This window comes from Fopius arisanus, unplaced genomic scaffold (assembly GCF_000806365.1).
Source record: "Fopius arisanus strain USDA-PBARC FA_bdor unplaced genomic scaffold, ASM80636v1 scaffold00058, whole genome shotgun sequence".
In the NCBI taxonomy this organism is placed as follows: domain Eukaryota; kingdom Metazoa; phylum Arthropoda; class Insecta; order Hymenoptera; family Braconidae; genus Fopius; species Fopius arisanus.
In genome coordinates, this window is record NW_011887797.1 from 569,646 (window position 1) to 588,454 (window position 18,809).

The 18,809-nt window shown below is 41.5% G+C and overlaps 1 protein-coding gene across 6 annotated transcripts; it reads right to left on the minus strand.

Moving 5' to 3' along the window:
- Positions 1–633: 633 nt before the first annotated feature.
- On the minus strand, positions 634–17,586 carry nej (nejire). 6 transcript variants are annotated; one of them, XM_011308164.1, is made up of 12 exons: positions 15,704–17,586; positions 14,406–14,552; positions 12,919–13,127; positions 12,393–12,767; positions 11,936–12,284; positions 11,569–11,868; positions 8,021–11,132; positions 7,005–7,115; positions 6,801–6,935; positions 6,231–6,707; positions 5,941–6,106; positions 634–5,121 (listed from the first exon to the last, which is right to left on the minus strand). In XM_011308164.1, the coding sequence occupies exons 1-12, from the start codon at positions 15,783–15,785 to the stop codon at positions 2,383–2,385; spliced, it is 8,202 nt and encodes a 2,733-aa protein (XP_011306466.1). In that variant the 5' UTR covers positions 15,786–17,586; the 3' UTR covers positions 634–2,382. The 6 variants fall into 6 exon arrangements, with proteins under 6 accessions (XP_011306466.1, XP_011306471.1, XP_011306467.1 ...); XM_011308169.1 differs by having other exon boundaries at positions 11,569–11,805; positions 12,913–13,127; XM_011308165.1 differs by having other exon boundaries at positions 8,021–11,105; positions 12,913–13,127.
- Positions 17,587–18,809: the final 1,223 nt, after the last annotated feature.

Below are 18,809 nucleotides of genomic sequence, written 5' to 3' on the forward strand. Positions count from 1 at the left end.
CGCGTTCATATTTACAAAATACATGTAATTCAATTGAAATCATCTGTTCAACAATCGATCACTGTAAGAACATGAATGCAGATGATTTAGTTGATTGGAGGCGCTCAATTTGTCTTCTCATTGTTTATCTTTATACAGTAATTCATTTGAATTCGGCAATTCGCTGTAAAAACGATTGCAGAATGTCACTGAAGGGGCTACATTATTAAAAGAAAAATAAAAAATCATCAAAATGAAAAACCTTTTATTTTCACGAGTGAAAAAAATGATAATCATTTCCTCATTCAACACGATGGACGAATTATCGACGAGTCTTCAATAATAAGTATTAAATAGTTCTGTCAGAAAAGAAAAAAAAAACAATTGTTATTAAAAAAAAAGGAAAAACAATAAGTTTAAAGTATTTTCTCTATGATACAGCACTGGCATAATCACGTAGCATATTAGCCTCACATCACCAGATGTGAAAATAATGTTATTAATGTTACTATAATAATTGAATTTCAATCGCGTGTAAATCCTCCATTTTGAATTTCTTACTTTTCTTCATTTATTTATTAAAACGTTACAATATCCTATGTTCATATCAATAATTAATAATGGATAATAATCAATAAATTTATGATAGGCAGGTAAATGAATAATAATTATTATTATCGTGATAATAGTATTGTATGTACAGTGTAGGGATAAATAGTGCGCGTACAAACACATCATTTGATTTACGCGCAAGTTTTTTTTTTCTTTATTTCATTACTCTCTCTCCTCTCTCTCTCATCCTCTCTCTCACACACATTACTAAAACACCCACCGTATGTCGGTTATTAGTTTAATAAACCGTCAATTGTCCCACTTAACTAATTCACTCACAAAATTCGCATTAGCCACAGCTCAAATATTATTCATCCCTCTTTTGATTGGTCTATACACAAATTCAGCAGTGGCATCAACGAAAAATACTCTCGTCACATTCAACACGATTCACATTGTTTCATAATCACTTAAATCATCTCAATCAATCATCTACATCATCATATAAATTACCGGATCAGTTGATAATCACATGAGCACGTGTGTCAATCTCTGACATTTAAATATTTTGGGGGAAACGAGTGGTGGGAGGGGGTAACGTATCGTTTTTTTTTATCCTATTGGCGATTAAAAGCGCTGGTAATTAAAAACATATTGAGATACAATCATCAAGGACTCATGGGACCATCAACTGCAGTGACATAAAATACATTTCGTCATTATCTCATGGAAATCACAAAAAAACGTCTTTTGTTCTTCGTGTGCTTAAAAAAACGGCTTCAATTGAACGCACCACAAACTCTGGCGTTACCAAACGTACGCAACAGACAGTTATTCTCTTAAAGTTTATATATATATATATTTATATATATATATATATATATATGCATATATATTATCGTCACAGAGATGATTTGGTTAGCGGGATGTGTCCAAAAAACATTATTTATTATTATTTTTTCAATAGCTTCACCGTATCATCTTTATATTACTATATTCTTCTTTGTTTTTAATATTAATTAACGTTAAGTATACACAACACATTTGTACGATTTCGCTCGATTCCGCAGACCAAGCGGTAGCGAGGAACTTTTTTTTCCATTTTAATTTTGTTTAGTCTCCTTCATCGATTTAATGTATCTTCAGGTGGAAACAGCGTAGCAACAGGGAGATTCGTGGATTTGGGGATTAGTTGGCGATAGTCTCAGTTTGTGTTAAAAAATTTTTTTATTACTTCGAGTTTTTCTATATTCAGTCCTTGGGGGGGAAAAAAAACGATAATTAAATTAACCAGCTGTACCACGTCACCAACACCGAGAGTTCGTTGATTCAACAACAGGAGCTCAATACTGCCGTTTTAATAACTCAAATATTTTAATTATCACACCGGCCAATAAACTCTTCTCTTCAAGTCATAGGGTCCCACCGGGGGGAGGGGAAAAAGAGAGGGGGAAATTGTATTTAATAACGTGCATTGACTCTTGGCTCGGAAATTACCATCGCGAGAGGAAGTAACACAGTCTTGGCACACGTTTGCACGTCCTCTCAACGATCTCATTACGTTTAAAAAAGTTCATGTTTTTTTTTTTCATTAAATAAAATAAGTAATTAGTGTACAAATGTACAGAAGGGGCAATGATCACGAGATGACGTTTCGCGCACAAGTGATGAAAAAGAAAAGAGAGAGAGAGAGAGAAAAAAAATAGGAAAGATAAAACTCAACGCATTGTCTAAAATCTCGTACCATAGATTCCCCGATTAGTGTCACAGCACGTGGTTGTTACCAGTATCGTGATTCTGATTAGTTCGTCGTCGATTATCACTTAGAACCGGTCATACCGATAACAGTCACTACAATCCCTCGACGAATTTTGACAATTGATCCTGCGGCGTCATTGGTGTAACATCACCAGCATCAGCACCACTTGTCGTTGGTGGTGCTGGTGATGGATGATGTGGCATTGTAGCTGGATGTCCAGTTGGTTGCGCACCACCACCAAGTTGCGATAGCATCATCTCACTTGGCCCACCAAGTTCATGAGCTGGTGAATGAGTCGGTGTACCATGACCCGGATGATGATGTGGTGAAGGTACAGGTCCAGCTCTTGGCGATGGTACTGGTTGATTTCTCGGTGATTGCACCGGTCTTGGCGATGGATTTGGTTGTGGTGATCTTATTGGTGGTGGTGATCGTACAGACTGCATTAACTGCTGCTGCACTGATATACCAGGTGGTCCCATAACACCCTGAGGCGATGGAACAGGTGGTGGTGTTGGTTTCAATCCGGGCTGCCCATATCCCTGATCTGTAAATCCACCATAGCCGAGGTGTGATGGCCTGATAGGCCTCTGTTGACCATAAGGTGGTGCAGGTGGTTGGGTAAATTGTTGTGACTGTCCCTGTTGCTGGGGCTGTTGGACTTGCTGCTGCTGCTGGTGTTGCTGCTGTTGTTGCTGCTGCTGCTGCTGCTGCTGTTGTTGCTGCTGCTGCCTCTGCTTCATCACCAACATCTGCTGCTGATACCACTGAGGCTGTGGTACATTTGGTACTTGTGCCCCATGTGATCCCACCACTTGTCCCTGTGGTTGACCCTGCTGACCCTGTTGTTGAGTATTTAACATTGCTTGCTGCATCTGCATTCTACCCTGTGGATGTTGCTGCTGATGCTGCTGTTGCTGGGACATTATGTGCTGTAAACCAGCAGTGTTTTGTTGCTGCTGTGACTGATTCTGGCCCATTGGACCAACCTGACCACCGTGCTGTCCACTCTGCTGTTGCCTTTGTTTTATAAACGCCGCCATCAGTGGTGGATTACTCTTGAGTATTTGAAGAATTTGGCCCTGTTGCTCTGGTGTACTTGGACTTCTCAATGTTGCCATTAGTTGTTGTAATGCTTGTTTATTCGCTGGACCCACTTGATTCTGGGGCACTTGTCCCACTGGTCCACCTATAACGCCAGTTTGTCTTGGTATTTGTCCACCCATTCCCACGTTTTGCTGCACCTGGTGGCCCGGTTGCTGCATTAGCTGTTGGGGTGCCTGTTGTCTCAGTCCAGGATTCTGCTGCATCACAGCATTCTGCTGATACCTCGGCGTCCACTGGTCCATCGATATCAAATGAGTTCCACCAGCGTTGGGAAGTAATCCTGGCATTAGCCTCTGCATCTGAGGTGGTGGCATAACCCCACCACCCTGTGCATTAACACCAACACCAACACCAACACCCACACCACCACCAACACCGACACCACCACCGGGTGTCACTTTACCATAACCAGCGTGTGGCGCTTGTTGTCTGGCGGCCTCCTCCTGGACTTGTTTGACCACTTGTAACACATGAGCTGGCGGTGTCTGGGTCGTTGGTTTCAGCCCAATTCCAGGCTGATGGGGTGATGGAAGATTTGTTGGACTTACACCTGGTTTCATAGCAACACCAGCTGTCATGGCAACATTGGAGGTACTCGGTTGTCCTGGCTGTACAGCACTTACTTGACCCGTTGGTCGTGTATTCATCACAGCCATTCGTCTTCTCAGTAATTGTGCCTGTTGTAATCTCTGCTGCAACTGTTGCTGTTTCAATTTGTGCTTGATATTAGAGCAGAATGGTACAAGACACTTGGTCTCCTGGCAGTGTTTGGCATGATAACAGCACAGGGCAATGAGTTGTTTGCATATTGGACAGCCACCGTTTGTTTTTCTCTTGCAGACCTTCGTATGCTGAACCACTCTCTTCATCTTCTGACAGCTCGGTAATCTGCAATTCGCGTCTCTGCATTGACACGCGTGCACCAGCGACTGTATGCACCGTTGAATCGATAATTTCCTCGCCTCCTGGGGATTTGTTTGTTTAGCATCAGCCGCTGATGATCCATCATCGAGACCAAAGCCAAGTTTGTCCATTGGATGTGAGTGTCCATCTGTTTCTTTACAACTAATACAGAGATCAAAATCATCACAGACAGTACAGTGGTACCTTGTTTCCACGTGGCTCTTGCAATTATTACAGGTGTACACGAATTTATCTTGTCCCTGATTGTGAAGCTCGTAGAGCATTGACATTGAACTGAATTTCGCACGTCTCAGGGATGAAAATTCGTAGTGTCTTTCTCTCGCCATCGTGAGGAAGGCATCACGACCGTCCATCAAATCGCAGTTTATCACTGGATCTGGATCCTGAATTGGCGCTAAACTAGCAGCACTCTGGGCACTGTGCAACCTGATAACGAAGAACACCTCTTTATGCTTCTCCATCGTAGCGAATATCTTCGCTGATAGGTCATTTCCAGTCTGAGGTGTATTCGATTTTTTACTATTTTTACGTTGATTCGCTTTGGATTTGTTGGATTTTTTCGCTTTCTTCTGGCCCTTTTTCTTGCCATCGGGGCCAGTTTCAGCATCGTCAGTCATTGAGAATATTGCGCTGGCAGCAGCTGCCGCCTCAGCAGCTTCAGCCTGCTTTCTCTTCTCCTCTTCCTCCTGATCGAGCTCCTTGATACTCTCCTCAAGAACGTTTGGCCAAAAATCACCCTCGAAGTAGGGAAGGTCTGCTGCTGATGATAGCTTGTCTTCCATCGCTTGTTTCAGGATATCCTGGTGACAGAAATTCGGGGAATTGGTGATTATAATCGTCTTCTATTAAATCAATTTTCAATGAACATCAATTATTATAATTAAATTGCAAGGAAAATTTTACGTAAATTTAATGGCGAATTAAATCAATAAAATCAGGGATGTCGAATACCAATAGACATTTTTCAGAAGACCGACTACGTTAATTTACTTGTTGAATTGCGAATACGCATTTAGAGTAATTTTTTTTTTAACATGAACAATTAACATGCAGCCAACTGCGTAAGGAGCCCATAAAACTACAATGGCAATAAATTATAGCCAATATATTCATGAAACGTAATCCCTTTGGTATATAAGTGTCGTTCAGGGGACTGGCCTTGGTCAGCATTTTCAACTGAGAAAGGTTAATTAGCCTCTCATTTATTATTGCACACTTGAGATGTCAATTATTAAAAAAAAATAATAATCAACGCGAATTCAATTGTGCTGAGGACAATTATGTGAAAGCCCTGCAACCACTGGTCCCGGGGCCTTATCAAGGATTTCTGGAGCAGGAAAGTGACTTTTTATTTAATGTCTGAGAAAAAAAAAGAAAAAAAATTGCGCAGAAAACCATAAAAATCAATATTTTTTGAATCGCATTATTCTGTAGTTTGAATATAATTCAACAGACTTTGTATCCAGACAATCCTATGCTCAAAATTCATCAGAAACATCGAACATTAGCTTTCGTCCGGAGTTGATGTAAGTCCCTCTTGACAACCACTCATAAAATTTCATGAATGGATAACACAGGGACTAATACATATCATTATAACTCGAATTATTCTCGTGTACCTTATAATCAATGACTATCCTCTCCTTCTCCCCTTTCTGCAGCATATTTTTGTACCACTCCTGTAGTCTCTTGGGCTTTGGGATTTTTTGGTCTGGCGGATGGCAGTGAAAAATGTAGTCATCGCCCTCGGATGGTGGGCACGCCCAGATGTGAGCCATTGTGAATCTGGAAAAAACATCAGCCAATTAAAATCCACAGAACAAAACAGAACATTCTCCATCTTATCCATTCGAATATCAATCGAAACAAATCGAAGAGTGAATAAGAGAAGATAAAATTGAATACTCACCCAAGTTGTTTCGTGTAGTCGAGGTAGCCAAGTAAAATCTCGTGATAGACAGCTGTTCGACAATTTCTTGGATAGAAGAAATGTACAGAGTCAAGATACGCAATGTACACTCGCCTCGTATTAGGTGCCGCACACTCACTTCCATATTCTTGCACGTGCATACCAAAGAAACATACATCAGTGCCATCAATATCCTCAAATGCAAACAGAGCTTTCGCCCTGTACGGAAATTCACCGGGCATATCTTTGTTCTCAACAAATCTACTTCTCATTCCCGGTTTAACCTCTACCATCTTATCACTCGATGCAACAACACGTATTGCAACTTCACCAGCACGTGCCTCTTTCTTTTTCAAGAAATTGTTAACTCGTGTTTCAATGTAGGTGCCTAATTTCGTTACTGGTAGACGTTTGGCACTGAATTTATTCTCTTTGCGCTTTTGGCCTTTCTTCTTCAGACAATTATCACAGGTAAATCTGAAATGACCAATAAGTGAATTAAAACTGGGGAATGTTTTAAAGAGTTATTCAGCTCGGTGAGCGGTATTTTTAGAAAATGAAAATGCTTACCCTTGAGGCCATATGTGCTCCAAATGAAGTACGCAGATTTGATGAACTTTTCTCCCACAGTCTATACAAAGAACGAACGGCTCCAATTCCAAGTGATCATTCTTCATCTCTTGGAACTGCTCCTTTTTAATTTGTCTACAAACGATACAACGTATTTCCATAAATTATCTAGAGGTCAGTGGATTATAGAAAAGAAATACTCACGTCTGCGGTTGTGTCGGATCTTCGCCCAACGTCACAGTGTCACCAGGAATGTCGTTGAAACATTTTTGACAGAAGGTGTATCTGTCAGAAAGAGAACCATACCCCTTTATACTATTTTTTCCACAACAATTGTTCAATAATTTATTGTTTTAAGGACCATATGATCATCAGTCCAGTCCGCGTGGTGATTTTTTAAATATTCGTAATGTGTACGAATTTTTTTAAAATGATTATTTGTTCCAATTGGTTGATGTCAGTGAGTGTCCAAAGATTCCAAATGACCAAATTTGAAAAAAAATTTGTTCATCAGTTGATGATAAATTTGGAATAAGCAGGGAACAGCAAGGGCCAAGCGACAAACGAGGAATTGCGTGTGTTTGTGCGTTTTTCCACGTTCACAATGTAGGTAACATACAAAGAACAATGTGCAAGCGTTAGAATAAATATAACTGAAGAAGCAGTGATAAAATATTGGAAATAAAAGTTTATACTCATAAAATAATTAATGTCGTTCAGGGGACTGACCTTAATCAGTATTTTTCACTGAAAAAGGTTAATTAACCCGTCGTTATTATTGCGCACTTGGGGTGTCAATTTTCAGGATTGAAAAAACTGACGTACATTCAATTGCGCAACAAAAGACAAATGAATGAATGAAATTATCATAACTAAATAGTTCAATCTAGTAAAATCTAGTGAAACCGAGGAAGAAGGCATTATTAACTCCACAGCTGGAGACGCTATTGATTGACTCTCCACCAAGTTTTAAACATTGTAGATTAACAGTTTTCCTTTTGGTGGTAATAATCATTCGATAACTTGATTGTCATCGATGTGAATAAATCTTGGGGTAAACTCAATCGAGGAAAAATGTCAAGATAAAAAACCGTGTAGATAATTTCATGCTTAAACTATAAAATAATAACTAGAACTGTCTAGGAGTTCTGGGTGATGAATTCTGTGCAAATAAATCCAACATGTGTTAATTATTTATTAAAGAAAAACTTTCAACTGACCTATTCTTGTACGAGTAGTACTTGGCATCCCTCGGTATCGTGCATAGTTGCTTTCCATAGCAACAAAGCACCTGAGGATTGAACGTATACTTTCTCCCACAGCAGTACCCAAGTGCCTGCATCACAGGATCAATCTCCGTCTCGAAAACTTCCGATAGCTTAGTACAATATTTGTAAACACGTGAAGTTTTTCGATTGTACAGCCAGGCATTATCGAACATCATCCATACATCGTCGACGTACTCCCATGGATCACTGTACTGTCCTGTGTCGAGTTTCCTCTTGATTGTCGATAGATCCATGGGTTTTTTAACAATATCAAAGTAATCGGGAATGCCAAGTGCATGAGGATCAACTGGTTGTCTGAATGGTATCGACTCAGGATCCTGTCTGTACAATTTTTCAAGAGTTGGCATGAGGGCCTGACGCAATTCGTCAGGTTTAAACAAGCACAATCGTCTCTTGTCGGTGGAAGTGCCACTGGGCTCGATGGGCACAGGTACAACAGGTTTAATATCCGAAGTCGATCCATCAGCCACTGACATAGGTGTCCTGGGCTCCTCCTTGATACCAACAGGCTCCTCCTTGATCACCCCATCCCCACTCGTCTCCTCCATTGGCTCTGTCTTAATTTCCGTCTTAATTGTCACATCATTATTTACATTTTTACCCCCATCTATCGTATGATTCTCCGAGCAATCCTCTTGCTTGATCTCCATCTTGATATTCTCCTCCTTAATGGAGTCAAGACCTTTGCCCTTGTTATTATTGGTGGGCGGACTCGGTGAATTGTCACGATCAAGAGCTGCTGTGATGGCTGCCATTTGGGAAGACATTGAGGAACTTCTTCCAGCATTGAGTGCAGCTCTCTCCTGGGATGTCATACCTTTTCCAAGACTTGCAAGACCACCGGGTGATGGTGTTGTTCCTGGATGAGGTGGTGTTTGACTCGACGATGGACCAGTCTGATTGGGTGTCATCAGAGATGGTACCAGCGGTGTTGTTGGTGTTGACGTTACAGATTGTGGTCCATTCGTCGTTGGTGCAGGCCCAGGACTGGGTCCACTCGAGGCTGGTGGTGGTATCGTCTGTGGTGTTGTCACAGATATTCCATTATCACTGGGTGTAGATGCTGATAGTGGTCGAGTATTGGTAAATTGTTGATTCCCCTGTTGATTATTTTGTTGCTGCATACTGCTGAAGGGCGATGGAGCCTGCGGAATCGATGGTATATTTGTATTTGGAGTTTGGGCATTTGTCGACTGCTGAGACGCTTGTGTTTGTGCCTGAGCCTGTGCCTGCTGCTGTGCCGCGAGTCTTGCCTTCATAAGATCTGGAAATTGGTGTTGATTTTGAACTGGTGAACTGTTTGGAAGTCCTGCTGTACCATTTGACGTTGGAAATTGACTAGTAGTTGCTGACGCTGTGGTTGTCGTTAAGTTTCCTTGGGACATCTGTTGTTGTCCAAATGGAACAAGACCGGGATTGGATACAAGATTGGGATTGGAGCTTGCCTGGCCATTGGGACTCGGTCCCGGTGGTCCCACTAGCATGCTATTCTGCTGCTGCTGCTGCTGTTGCTGCTGTTGCTGTTGCTGCTGCTGCTGCTGCTGTTGTTGTTGTTGTTGCTGCTGCTGCAGTTGAGACTGATTCTGTTGGGACTGAGCCTGAGACTGGGGTGGCTGATTGAATGCCATTCTGTTGTGGGACATTGTCATTCCTGGTAGTGTATTGATCTGTCCCATACCTGGTGAATGACTTCGTAAATTTGGAGGTACAGCCCTGGGGCCTGGTGGTACAGCTGCACTAACAGCTGGTGGTGCACACGGCCTTAAATTACCACCACCAGCATTTTGAGCTGCTGGCTGATGCTGTAACTGCGCCAACTGCTGCTCCTTACGTTTTTGCCTCTTCTCCTCAAGTTCCTTCTGTATTTTGTATATCTTCTCAGCCAGTAGATGATAATACTCAGACCTAGAGTTCGCCATTTCGTACATATCACCCTCGACTTTTCTCGCATAAGCCACGAGATTGTGCAATCTCTTGTCAAACATGGCTTGTGGATCTGGGGCTGGAAATATCGCTTGCACTAATTTATGTACAAGATGATTCCTGAGATCTGGAGTAACTGACTGATGCCACTCTTTGGTCCCCTGTACAGGTGTTGCTGTCACTTGATTGGGTTGCAATCCACCTGGCAATTGAAGATTTGATAATCTGTTCTCATTGAGTAATGCAGGCTGTCCGGAGTCATTTAAACCGAATAATTGTTGCATACTGCTGACAGATTGTTGTATATTAGCTGCTGCAGCAGCTGCTGCACCAGCCTGACCTGTCGTTGTGACAGGCTGATTGTTACCAGCACCAGACGATACCGTCGTTGGATCTGAGCTGAGTGGAAGTGATACATTTGGCGCAACAACTTGCTGATTAGCACCAACAATCGATTGACCCGGTTGATTTTGTTGCTGTGGCTGGGAGAGTCTCACTCCCGTTGTCATGGTCCCAGTGGGTCCAGTCATACCAGGTGGTCCTGGTATTCTAACACCACGACCAGCAACTTGACCTGGTGGTACACCAGGTGTCGTCGTGGGACAAATCATACCAAGTGCATCGTATGCTCTTCTCATATCTTGGGGGCTTGGATTTGGTTGCTGTTGTTGCTGTGGCTGTTGTTGTTGCTGCTGTTGCTGCTGTGATTGAGGTGGCTGTTGCTGTTGTTGCTGTTGCTCCTGCTGTTGATTATTCTGCTGTTGGCCACCAGCAGCTGCTGCCACTGCTGCTGCACGAATATTAGCAGCTGTTGTTTTATTCTTATCGGCCTGCTTCAGGGGCAGACAAACAGGACAATCACTCCTCTGGCACTGCTTCCAGTGGGTTATTATCTGTCTCGATGAACTGCAGTGGGGCACTTGACACTCTTTACCATCATTGCACGTCGTCATGTGGCTCAATACGTTTTTCATCGTTTTGCAATGTGGCAATGTACATCTCCATGTTTCACCATTTGACTGACGTTCTCTTATCTGACACTTGTGGGCGTGCAGAAGTAGTACCAATTGCTGTTGAATGAGCTTTCGGTGCTCTGGATCGGCAGTGGATGATGGTGTACCTGAGTTACGTGCCATTAAGAATTCTTTTTTTTGGGGGCTCTGGGGACGGGGGCTTAAGGCAGTATGGTCGTCTCGTCATTATCATTATTGAAAAAAATAATAACAATTTACCATCCTAAAAATTTTTCTTTCCCCAAATTTTCCAAATCCAATTGACTCAATAAATTCGATAATTAAAAATTCCACAATATATAATTCATACACGGCAGTAAAAAAAAAAAATTCTTAATGTTTCAGAAAATAGCAATTTAAAATAGCAAAACTAGGACAATGAATTCGTGAGGCTCAATGTGAAAATGAACAGGTGGAATTAGATTTCCAGGACAAGTGATAAATTGAATGAGTAAATGATATATTTATTTCGCGAATGACATGAACGTCGAGACGAGCATACCCCTTAAAAATAAAAAATGACGACTGAAAGTCATGACTTACCTGACTGCGTGCTACCGCCGGCCAATTGTCCCTGTGTGGCTTGCTGTGGTCCAGCTTGGCCACCAGTTGGAGCACCAGATTGTGGCTGAGCTGGACTAGGTGCTGGTGGTTGTGCCTGTTGAGCCATTCCCCCCTCTTGACCACCAATAACATTTCCAGCACCAATGGGACCACCAGGAGCACTGAATCTTCCCTGCATCGAGGTCATATTGCCAACGCCTCGCTGAAGTGGGGTAACTACGCAGACAGGATTCACAGCTGCTACATTGACGCCAGTACCTAGGCCACTTCCCGGTGAACCTGTACCGGGTGGAAGCAGACCTCTAGATACGCGCCCCAGCCGTTAAATAATATCAATGATACTTACCATAACCATACGGGCTATTACCACCCATCTGCCCCATAGTGCCCATGTTAGACATGTTGGGTGGTGGTTGCATTCTGGGACCACCTTGGCCTGGACCAACAATACCACCTTGATGAACCTGATGGGGACTCTGACCCCTTGCCTGACCCACCAAGTGCGCCTGCTGCTGGGCCTGAGCTTGTGCCTGAGCCTGGGCTTGAGCTTGGGCCTGTGCCTGAGCTTGTGCCTGCTGCTGCTGCTGCATTGCCACAGCACGGGCATTCAATATTGCTGGACCATTCTGCATTGGGACACCGTGGGGACCCTGCGGATGATGAACACCCTGGGAGTTTGGGTTCATCATCGTTACCTGAAAATTAAATAAATTGTGTCAATTGTTTCAGTTCACTGATAAGACATTCAGGGAATTATGAATGTTTCGTTGCATAATTATTTGAATAATTGTTGGGATACTCACGGTATTTAAAGGCTGTTTATTCAGACTATTAGCCACAATAAGACCTCCACCAGCCATTCCCCCCATCGGATTATTCCCCGTTGCACTACTCGTCATAACTAAACTAGCATTCATGCCTCCTGGCATTGACATTGCTGGATTACTGCCGGCCATGCTCATCGACGACTGTAGATTCCCCATGGAATTAACAATCGACATCTGATTGTTAGCAAGTGAGCTCGCTATACTGCTGGGCAAATTTCCCAGGTTAACAACCATCTGTTGATCCACCACACCCTTGGAGACCGATACATTCGGTGGTGACTGCATATTTGGACTTTTACTGGTCAAAGTACCAGTCATAACTAGCGAATTCGGTACTAAATTTTTGTTGCCCTGTAATACAGACAAAATAAACCATTAGTGGTCGTTGAGTTGAATATTTTGGTTAAGGCTCGATTGTATTGTTACAACTTAGCTTTTAGTAATTTAGATAGAATCGGGCCTTAATGGGAATAAATGAAATTTTTTTCACTGAGACCTTTACCTGTTGCTGAATAAGATGATGGGATAATTGTTGCTGTTGCTGTACATGCTGACGAAGTTCCGAGTCGAGCGCTCCATTCTGTTGCCCGGGTCCTGGACCTGTTGCTGGTGGTTTAGCGCTCTCCGTGGCAGAACCCCAGGACCCCGATGATAGTAGATCGTCGGGGAGATCATTTTCAAGATCAAACATATCTGTGTTCGTTATGTAATCTACGGGAGTAACAATTCAAATAAAAAAAATGAGCTTCTGGCAATCTCAAATGGTCCATAATAAATCAATGAGTGTTCAATATCTTGTGGATAAATTAAGATGTGTACCAAAAGACACCGATATTACGTTAGTTATTTAATGAGGGTAGGGTTAGTACCGTCACCATAGCTTTTTATTTAAGAAATAAATTCAGTATCTAAAGGCTTGAAACCATCTCAATTTCAATATTCATCGAACCCGATACTTGAGCCATTCGACTGATCGAATCGCCGATTACCAATAAATTATTTCGATAAAAAATACGAGAGCAATGATGAATACGTATTTACAGATTCTACTTGTAAAAAAAAAGGAATAGACAAACAAATACCCAAAATAAATAAGACATGAGACATACACCGCACGAGCAAAACTGAAGGGAGCGTAACAACTACAGAAATTAAATATTCTTAACAATCTATAACCAAAATTCTTCACTTTGACTATCAAAATTTTCTGTAATACTAAAGTCGTGCTGAACTATTTATTTATTGTTTTCTGTAAAAAGCGGCAAAGCTACGATAGGCAAACTGTAAAGAGTCATGCGTAGAAATCAAACAGTTGGATGAATCTGTCGTTCACGGGAAATTTTCAGCCCGAGTCATGAACTCAAAAAAAAAAAACACGTAAATACTGACAATTTTGAAACAATAATACAGATACAATGAGAAAAAAACGTAAACTCGAAAAATCGTCGTGCCGTGTAAAGGAAAATAACAAATCTACACATAGAAGGGTAAAAACACTTCTCTAATGTAAAAAAAAAATGTATACAAAGTCGATTTATTTCTCCCTCAATAGAAAATGCAGATGATCTACAAGACCTTGCCTGCGATGAGTGCCACTAAAATATCATTATCCTCACTACCCTACCGAGTGTATCAACAATAAACAAACGCAGAGAATCTGTTACTCCTGCTGATTCACCCCTAAATTCTCTAAACTCCGAAAATTTCAGCTCTGCGTATGTTTGCCGCATGTCTGTTAATTTAATCAAGATACGTTGAAGTAATCCGAACGACGAATGCATTTTCAAATAATTGGAATACCGTCTCTCCCTCAATAATCACTATAATAAAAATATTCAAGTGAAATAATCTGGTGAACAATGGTAACGGTGACACAGTGGGAGGACGTCTGATTTATTTAATCGACAAACAGCTTGAGGTGAAACTCTTGACTCTAATATCATTTTATTCCCTCAATGATTCTCTCTCTTTTTGTCATTTAATATTTACTTCTTCTTTGGGTAGTACTGTTGTTCCAATGCTGCATCTGATGCTGTTGCAGGTGTAGTTGTTGCGGCGGTCCCATTTGTTGTAAGTTACCACTGCCTCCCCCGAAGTTTGTGTAAGCATGGTGCATCATTATAGGCGCCATACCCACTACATATATCACATTTTTACGATTTTAAAATCAAATATTGCCTTCAAATCTTCGGAGTTATTTTGCTCTCATTCTAAATTTCTCCTTATTATGATGATGATAATGATGAAATGGCTGTTTTTAAACTCAAACTCCCAGATGAATGAAAAAAAAAACAATTACTCTATCTGATTTTATTGAATCTCCCCTCCCCCATTGAAAAACTCGGATTATCATTGAAAATTAAAAGGAGAAATCAAATTTAGGCTCAAACACCCCTAATCCTAATTCTCTTGTGTTAATGATATTAAAGTAGCGCCTTGGGTGATAAATGTAGTTGGAAGAAGAATAAACAGTTAGTGCGTAGCTCCATGCGAGCAGTAATATGTTGTTTAAATAAACTTTCAAAATGCTGTATACATCCATCATGCGCTACAAAATCTATAATACAGTAACTATGTAATGAATGGGGTAACAACAATATCAAGAGGAATACATAACCCAGAGAAATTGCATCCCGAGGGATTTGTCACCGCGAATTTCAGAATAACAATTACCCCACCGATACACACAATATATTTCAGTGAGCAAGTGCATCACGAGTGAGGGCTTGACTTTTACATCGCTCCAGAGTTAAATGTTACAGAAATATCGAGTGATAATGGCAATTAGCGTCGCTCGAGATGATTTCCAGGTGCCACCCACGGAAAAATCCCCACAAATCGAATAATTCCGATAATTTCTTCGTAAATGACTGATTATTTCATGAAAATCGAAGCTTGAAATTCAAAATTCCATACTTTTTATCGAGATGAACCGAAAATTATGAGAAAAAAAAAGAAATTCTTGGGCTCACCTGAAATGAATCATGAATATATTCTAAATCAAGAGAAATACAACAATTTAACTCCACTAAACAATCCCCAAAAAAGATATTCAACGCGACATGTGCTCCAAATTAAAATCGAGATACCGATCCACGAATTCATAGGAAAAATGATTATCCACACACGGAGTAATAAAAAAATGTAAAAATAATAGGTGGATGGAAGGAGTTGAGTAAAAAATTTGCTAGGTTATCCCGCGTCGTGTATCGCAGCCTCCCAGAACCCCAGTAATAACAATAAATAATCTCAAGGTATTGAATAAAATGTAGATATAGTAATCTTACCCGCTGAATCGGAGGGCCCCTGAAAGCCATCTCCAAGTTTGGGTCGCTTATTGGGCGGCCCGTCAACTAGGTGATCTGCCATGTCTCAGATTAATCTTGAAGATGCTTTAAACAATGCACAAGTGTTCTAATCCTTGGGTCGCCGCGAGGACAATGCTGAATAATAAATGTAATGAGCTGTTGAATAAGGTGATGACACGCGATGGATTTGATCTCTCACCGCATTACTCTCATAACTCGATTTGTGATAATAACAATGATGTGAATAAGTGCGGCGCGCGAAGCGTCCTCGTACACGCTTTGCCGCGGCATCAGCCATCGGGCATCCTCGATGAATTTTATGATAAAACGAGTATTCGAATCTCGCTAATTCCAAATCTACCCTCCGCCCAATCTCTACCACGACAACTGGCAATGGTGGTGATTGCTGCAGCTGGTCCCACCACTTTGACAATTAGCGTTGGCCAACGAGAGAGACAGATACACAGACTGATATGTGGCTTAATGTCCACAGGCAAAATAATGCCCCCAAAATAATGTCAAACTCTTGTCAAACAGATGTCAAAATGACGGCTAAAGTGTCAAACAATGGTGTTGCACATCGAAACCTCCGAAATTGATGGTTGATGAGAATAGTGGTGGTCGTAATGTTGTATGTAAAATGTCGTTAAATGTAAAATATCGAATCCTCTCGATGATCACACTGTCGTCCACTTGGTCACTAACTCTCTGGGTTGTTCAAGTCGTTCAACACAACAATAACACAACTTTGTCAAGGCAGCAGTGGTGGGATAAATGGAGGTAGTTGTCTAGAGGACGACGTTTCACTTGGGGCGCGTGTGAGGAGCCGCGTACAACAGCCGCTCCGATGAGCCACTGGGGCGCTGGTGACGCCGCGAGGATCTCGGCGGCGGGCAACGCTGCTTCGACGCGATGGCTCTTCTACAAGATCAACACTCACACGCACACACACACACACGACTATTTCCTCAAATTTAACACCTAGACGATGGCTCCGAGATGATCGTAAAAACCACTGATATTCCTTGTATTTATTATCAATATTTCACACTACCTATTCTCCCTTTTCTCCCTTTTTTATTCCCCACTCGATGGTGATGATGGTGATGATGATGATAATAACTGCCAAAACTATAAAAAACCAGAATTATCAATAATCGAGGGATTGATAATGGAGAATTGGTTGACATGTGCAGCCATGTGGTGAGTTTATGTATTTAACAATGGTGTAATTTTGGATTGGTTATTTTGGTGTGAATTTTGGATTGTCGCCGTAGTTTTAATCCAGTGGATGAGATGGACTCGCTCCTGAGGACTGATGAAACGGCGCGAATACAACTTTCTTATGACGACAATGAATAACACCGCGCGCACCGATCAACACACCGTGTCACACTGGCTGGGCGCACGCCGTTTTTCCTCTCTCCTACCAGCAACCAGCGACGATAACGCACCCGAGCTCCACTGGCACCATCTTAACTATCTCTCCTCCTCGGTGGGCCTCCCTCTCTCTTCTTCTTCACTTTTTTTTTTCTCATCCACTATTCCCCTTTTTTTCTTCAACTCTCGTCCCCCCCTTTTTCTCTCTCTCTCTCGTGTCCCCCTACACCTCTCTCACTCTCGCTGGTCTCTCTAATGGGCGCGCGAAATCGACGCGGACGACAACGACAAATCGTCAAACCTTTATCACCCCGCACATTAACCCTCTTTTTTAAATATTATGATAATACGGCACTTGTGGGATCACGTCACGGCAGACGGTGCCGTTTTGATGATCGCCACTCGATATTACAACACGGTATTTGCGATCTGCCAAGATCACAGCCGATGGGGTTCCGCACCGCGCGAGTAATCGGCTAACGTAAAATGGCGGCCGCGCTGTTGACGACAAGTTTTTCTACGCTTGTCAGAATATCCCTGAGGTTGTGTTGCCATTGGATGGACGGTACTGATCGTTTGGGGTATCATTGGCTGGGGCTGGGGCCACGTGATCACTCTATCGATGACCATTGGGTGGTGGACCGCGAGGCCAACAACGCTTCAACCTAGGTACACGGAATACTCAAATCACGTCCCACCGGGTGTACAGATTATCCAAACAAAGTCACGGTCATTGTCCTATACTCTGATTTTACGTATTTTTGTATACTGTCGAGTAATCCTCCGTTTATTACCGTAAGTATGATGTTGTTAGCGTATTTTGTTGATGGCTCGTTTTGATGTTTTTCATTTTTAGTGGCTCGTACTGCGGTTTATTGGTTTTTCTTTCTTCTTTTCATACTTTTCAATTACTGGCCTCGGCTTTTTGGGAGGGGTTTGTATTTTTGGGGGGTTGAAATTTCCTAGAATTTGGCAAGTTGTGGTTTTTCGTTTAGATGGAATAAGTACTAGGTACTGAAAGATGTGTTTCGAGGAATTTGTTTGTTTATTTATAAGCCATTTGGCTCCGGCTTTTTTTTGGTTATAAAATTCAATATTGTGGACGTTTCTGGTGACAATGGAGAATGATTTATTGTTAGTTCGAGTTCGACTTTTACTTTGATGGAATGGTCTTTTGTTTATGATAATATATCGTTGAAGTCTATTGACAATGAAAAAATATTCAGAATTTATGCAAGCCCACGTTCGTTTGTACACCACCATCTCCATTTCCATTTTTTTTTTGTCTACAAAAGAAATCGGAGGAATTTTGTTTTACAAAATATTGACAATCATCTAAAATTATTTACAACCAATTGAAATTAATTCACATCATATCCACGGTCTTTTAGTTCAACATAGAATATTATTTAATTAAAATCCACCGTCCGCTGTGTCTTCTATTTGTTTACCATGAAAATAAAAAACCCAAATACTTTCTCCCTCATTTTCAATGACAAAAGTATTATTTACAATGAACTCAAGTCCAAATTCACCTGTGAATTCAATGTACTTCCTCTATTTACCCCATGTTTTTTTCTTCTAAAAAAAAATACTGTTGCTACAAATAAAAAATTGTATACAAATTTGCAATTACAACAAACAAACGCAGCGTTTAGCGCTCGGTATGAATGACCGAGCACCGCACAATAATAGAAAAGAAAAA

Bases quoted from the DNA above. Each gene is read 5' to 3' on its own strand.
- nej (XM_011308163.1), bottom strand. From the start codon at position 15,785: ATGGCAGATCACCTAGTTGACGGGCCGCCCAATAAGCGACCCAAACTT. The intron at 14,553-15,703 runs GTAAGATTACTA...TGATATATGTAG, and splicing joins GGGGCCCTCCGATTCAGCGG to TGGGTATGGCGCCTATAATG. The intron at 5,122-5,940 runs GTACACGAGAAT...TTCTGTCACCAG, and splicing joins GGATAGTCATTGATTATAAG to GATATCCTGAAACAAGCGAT.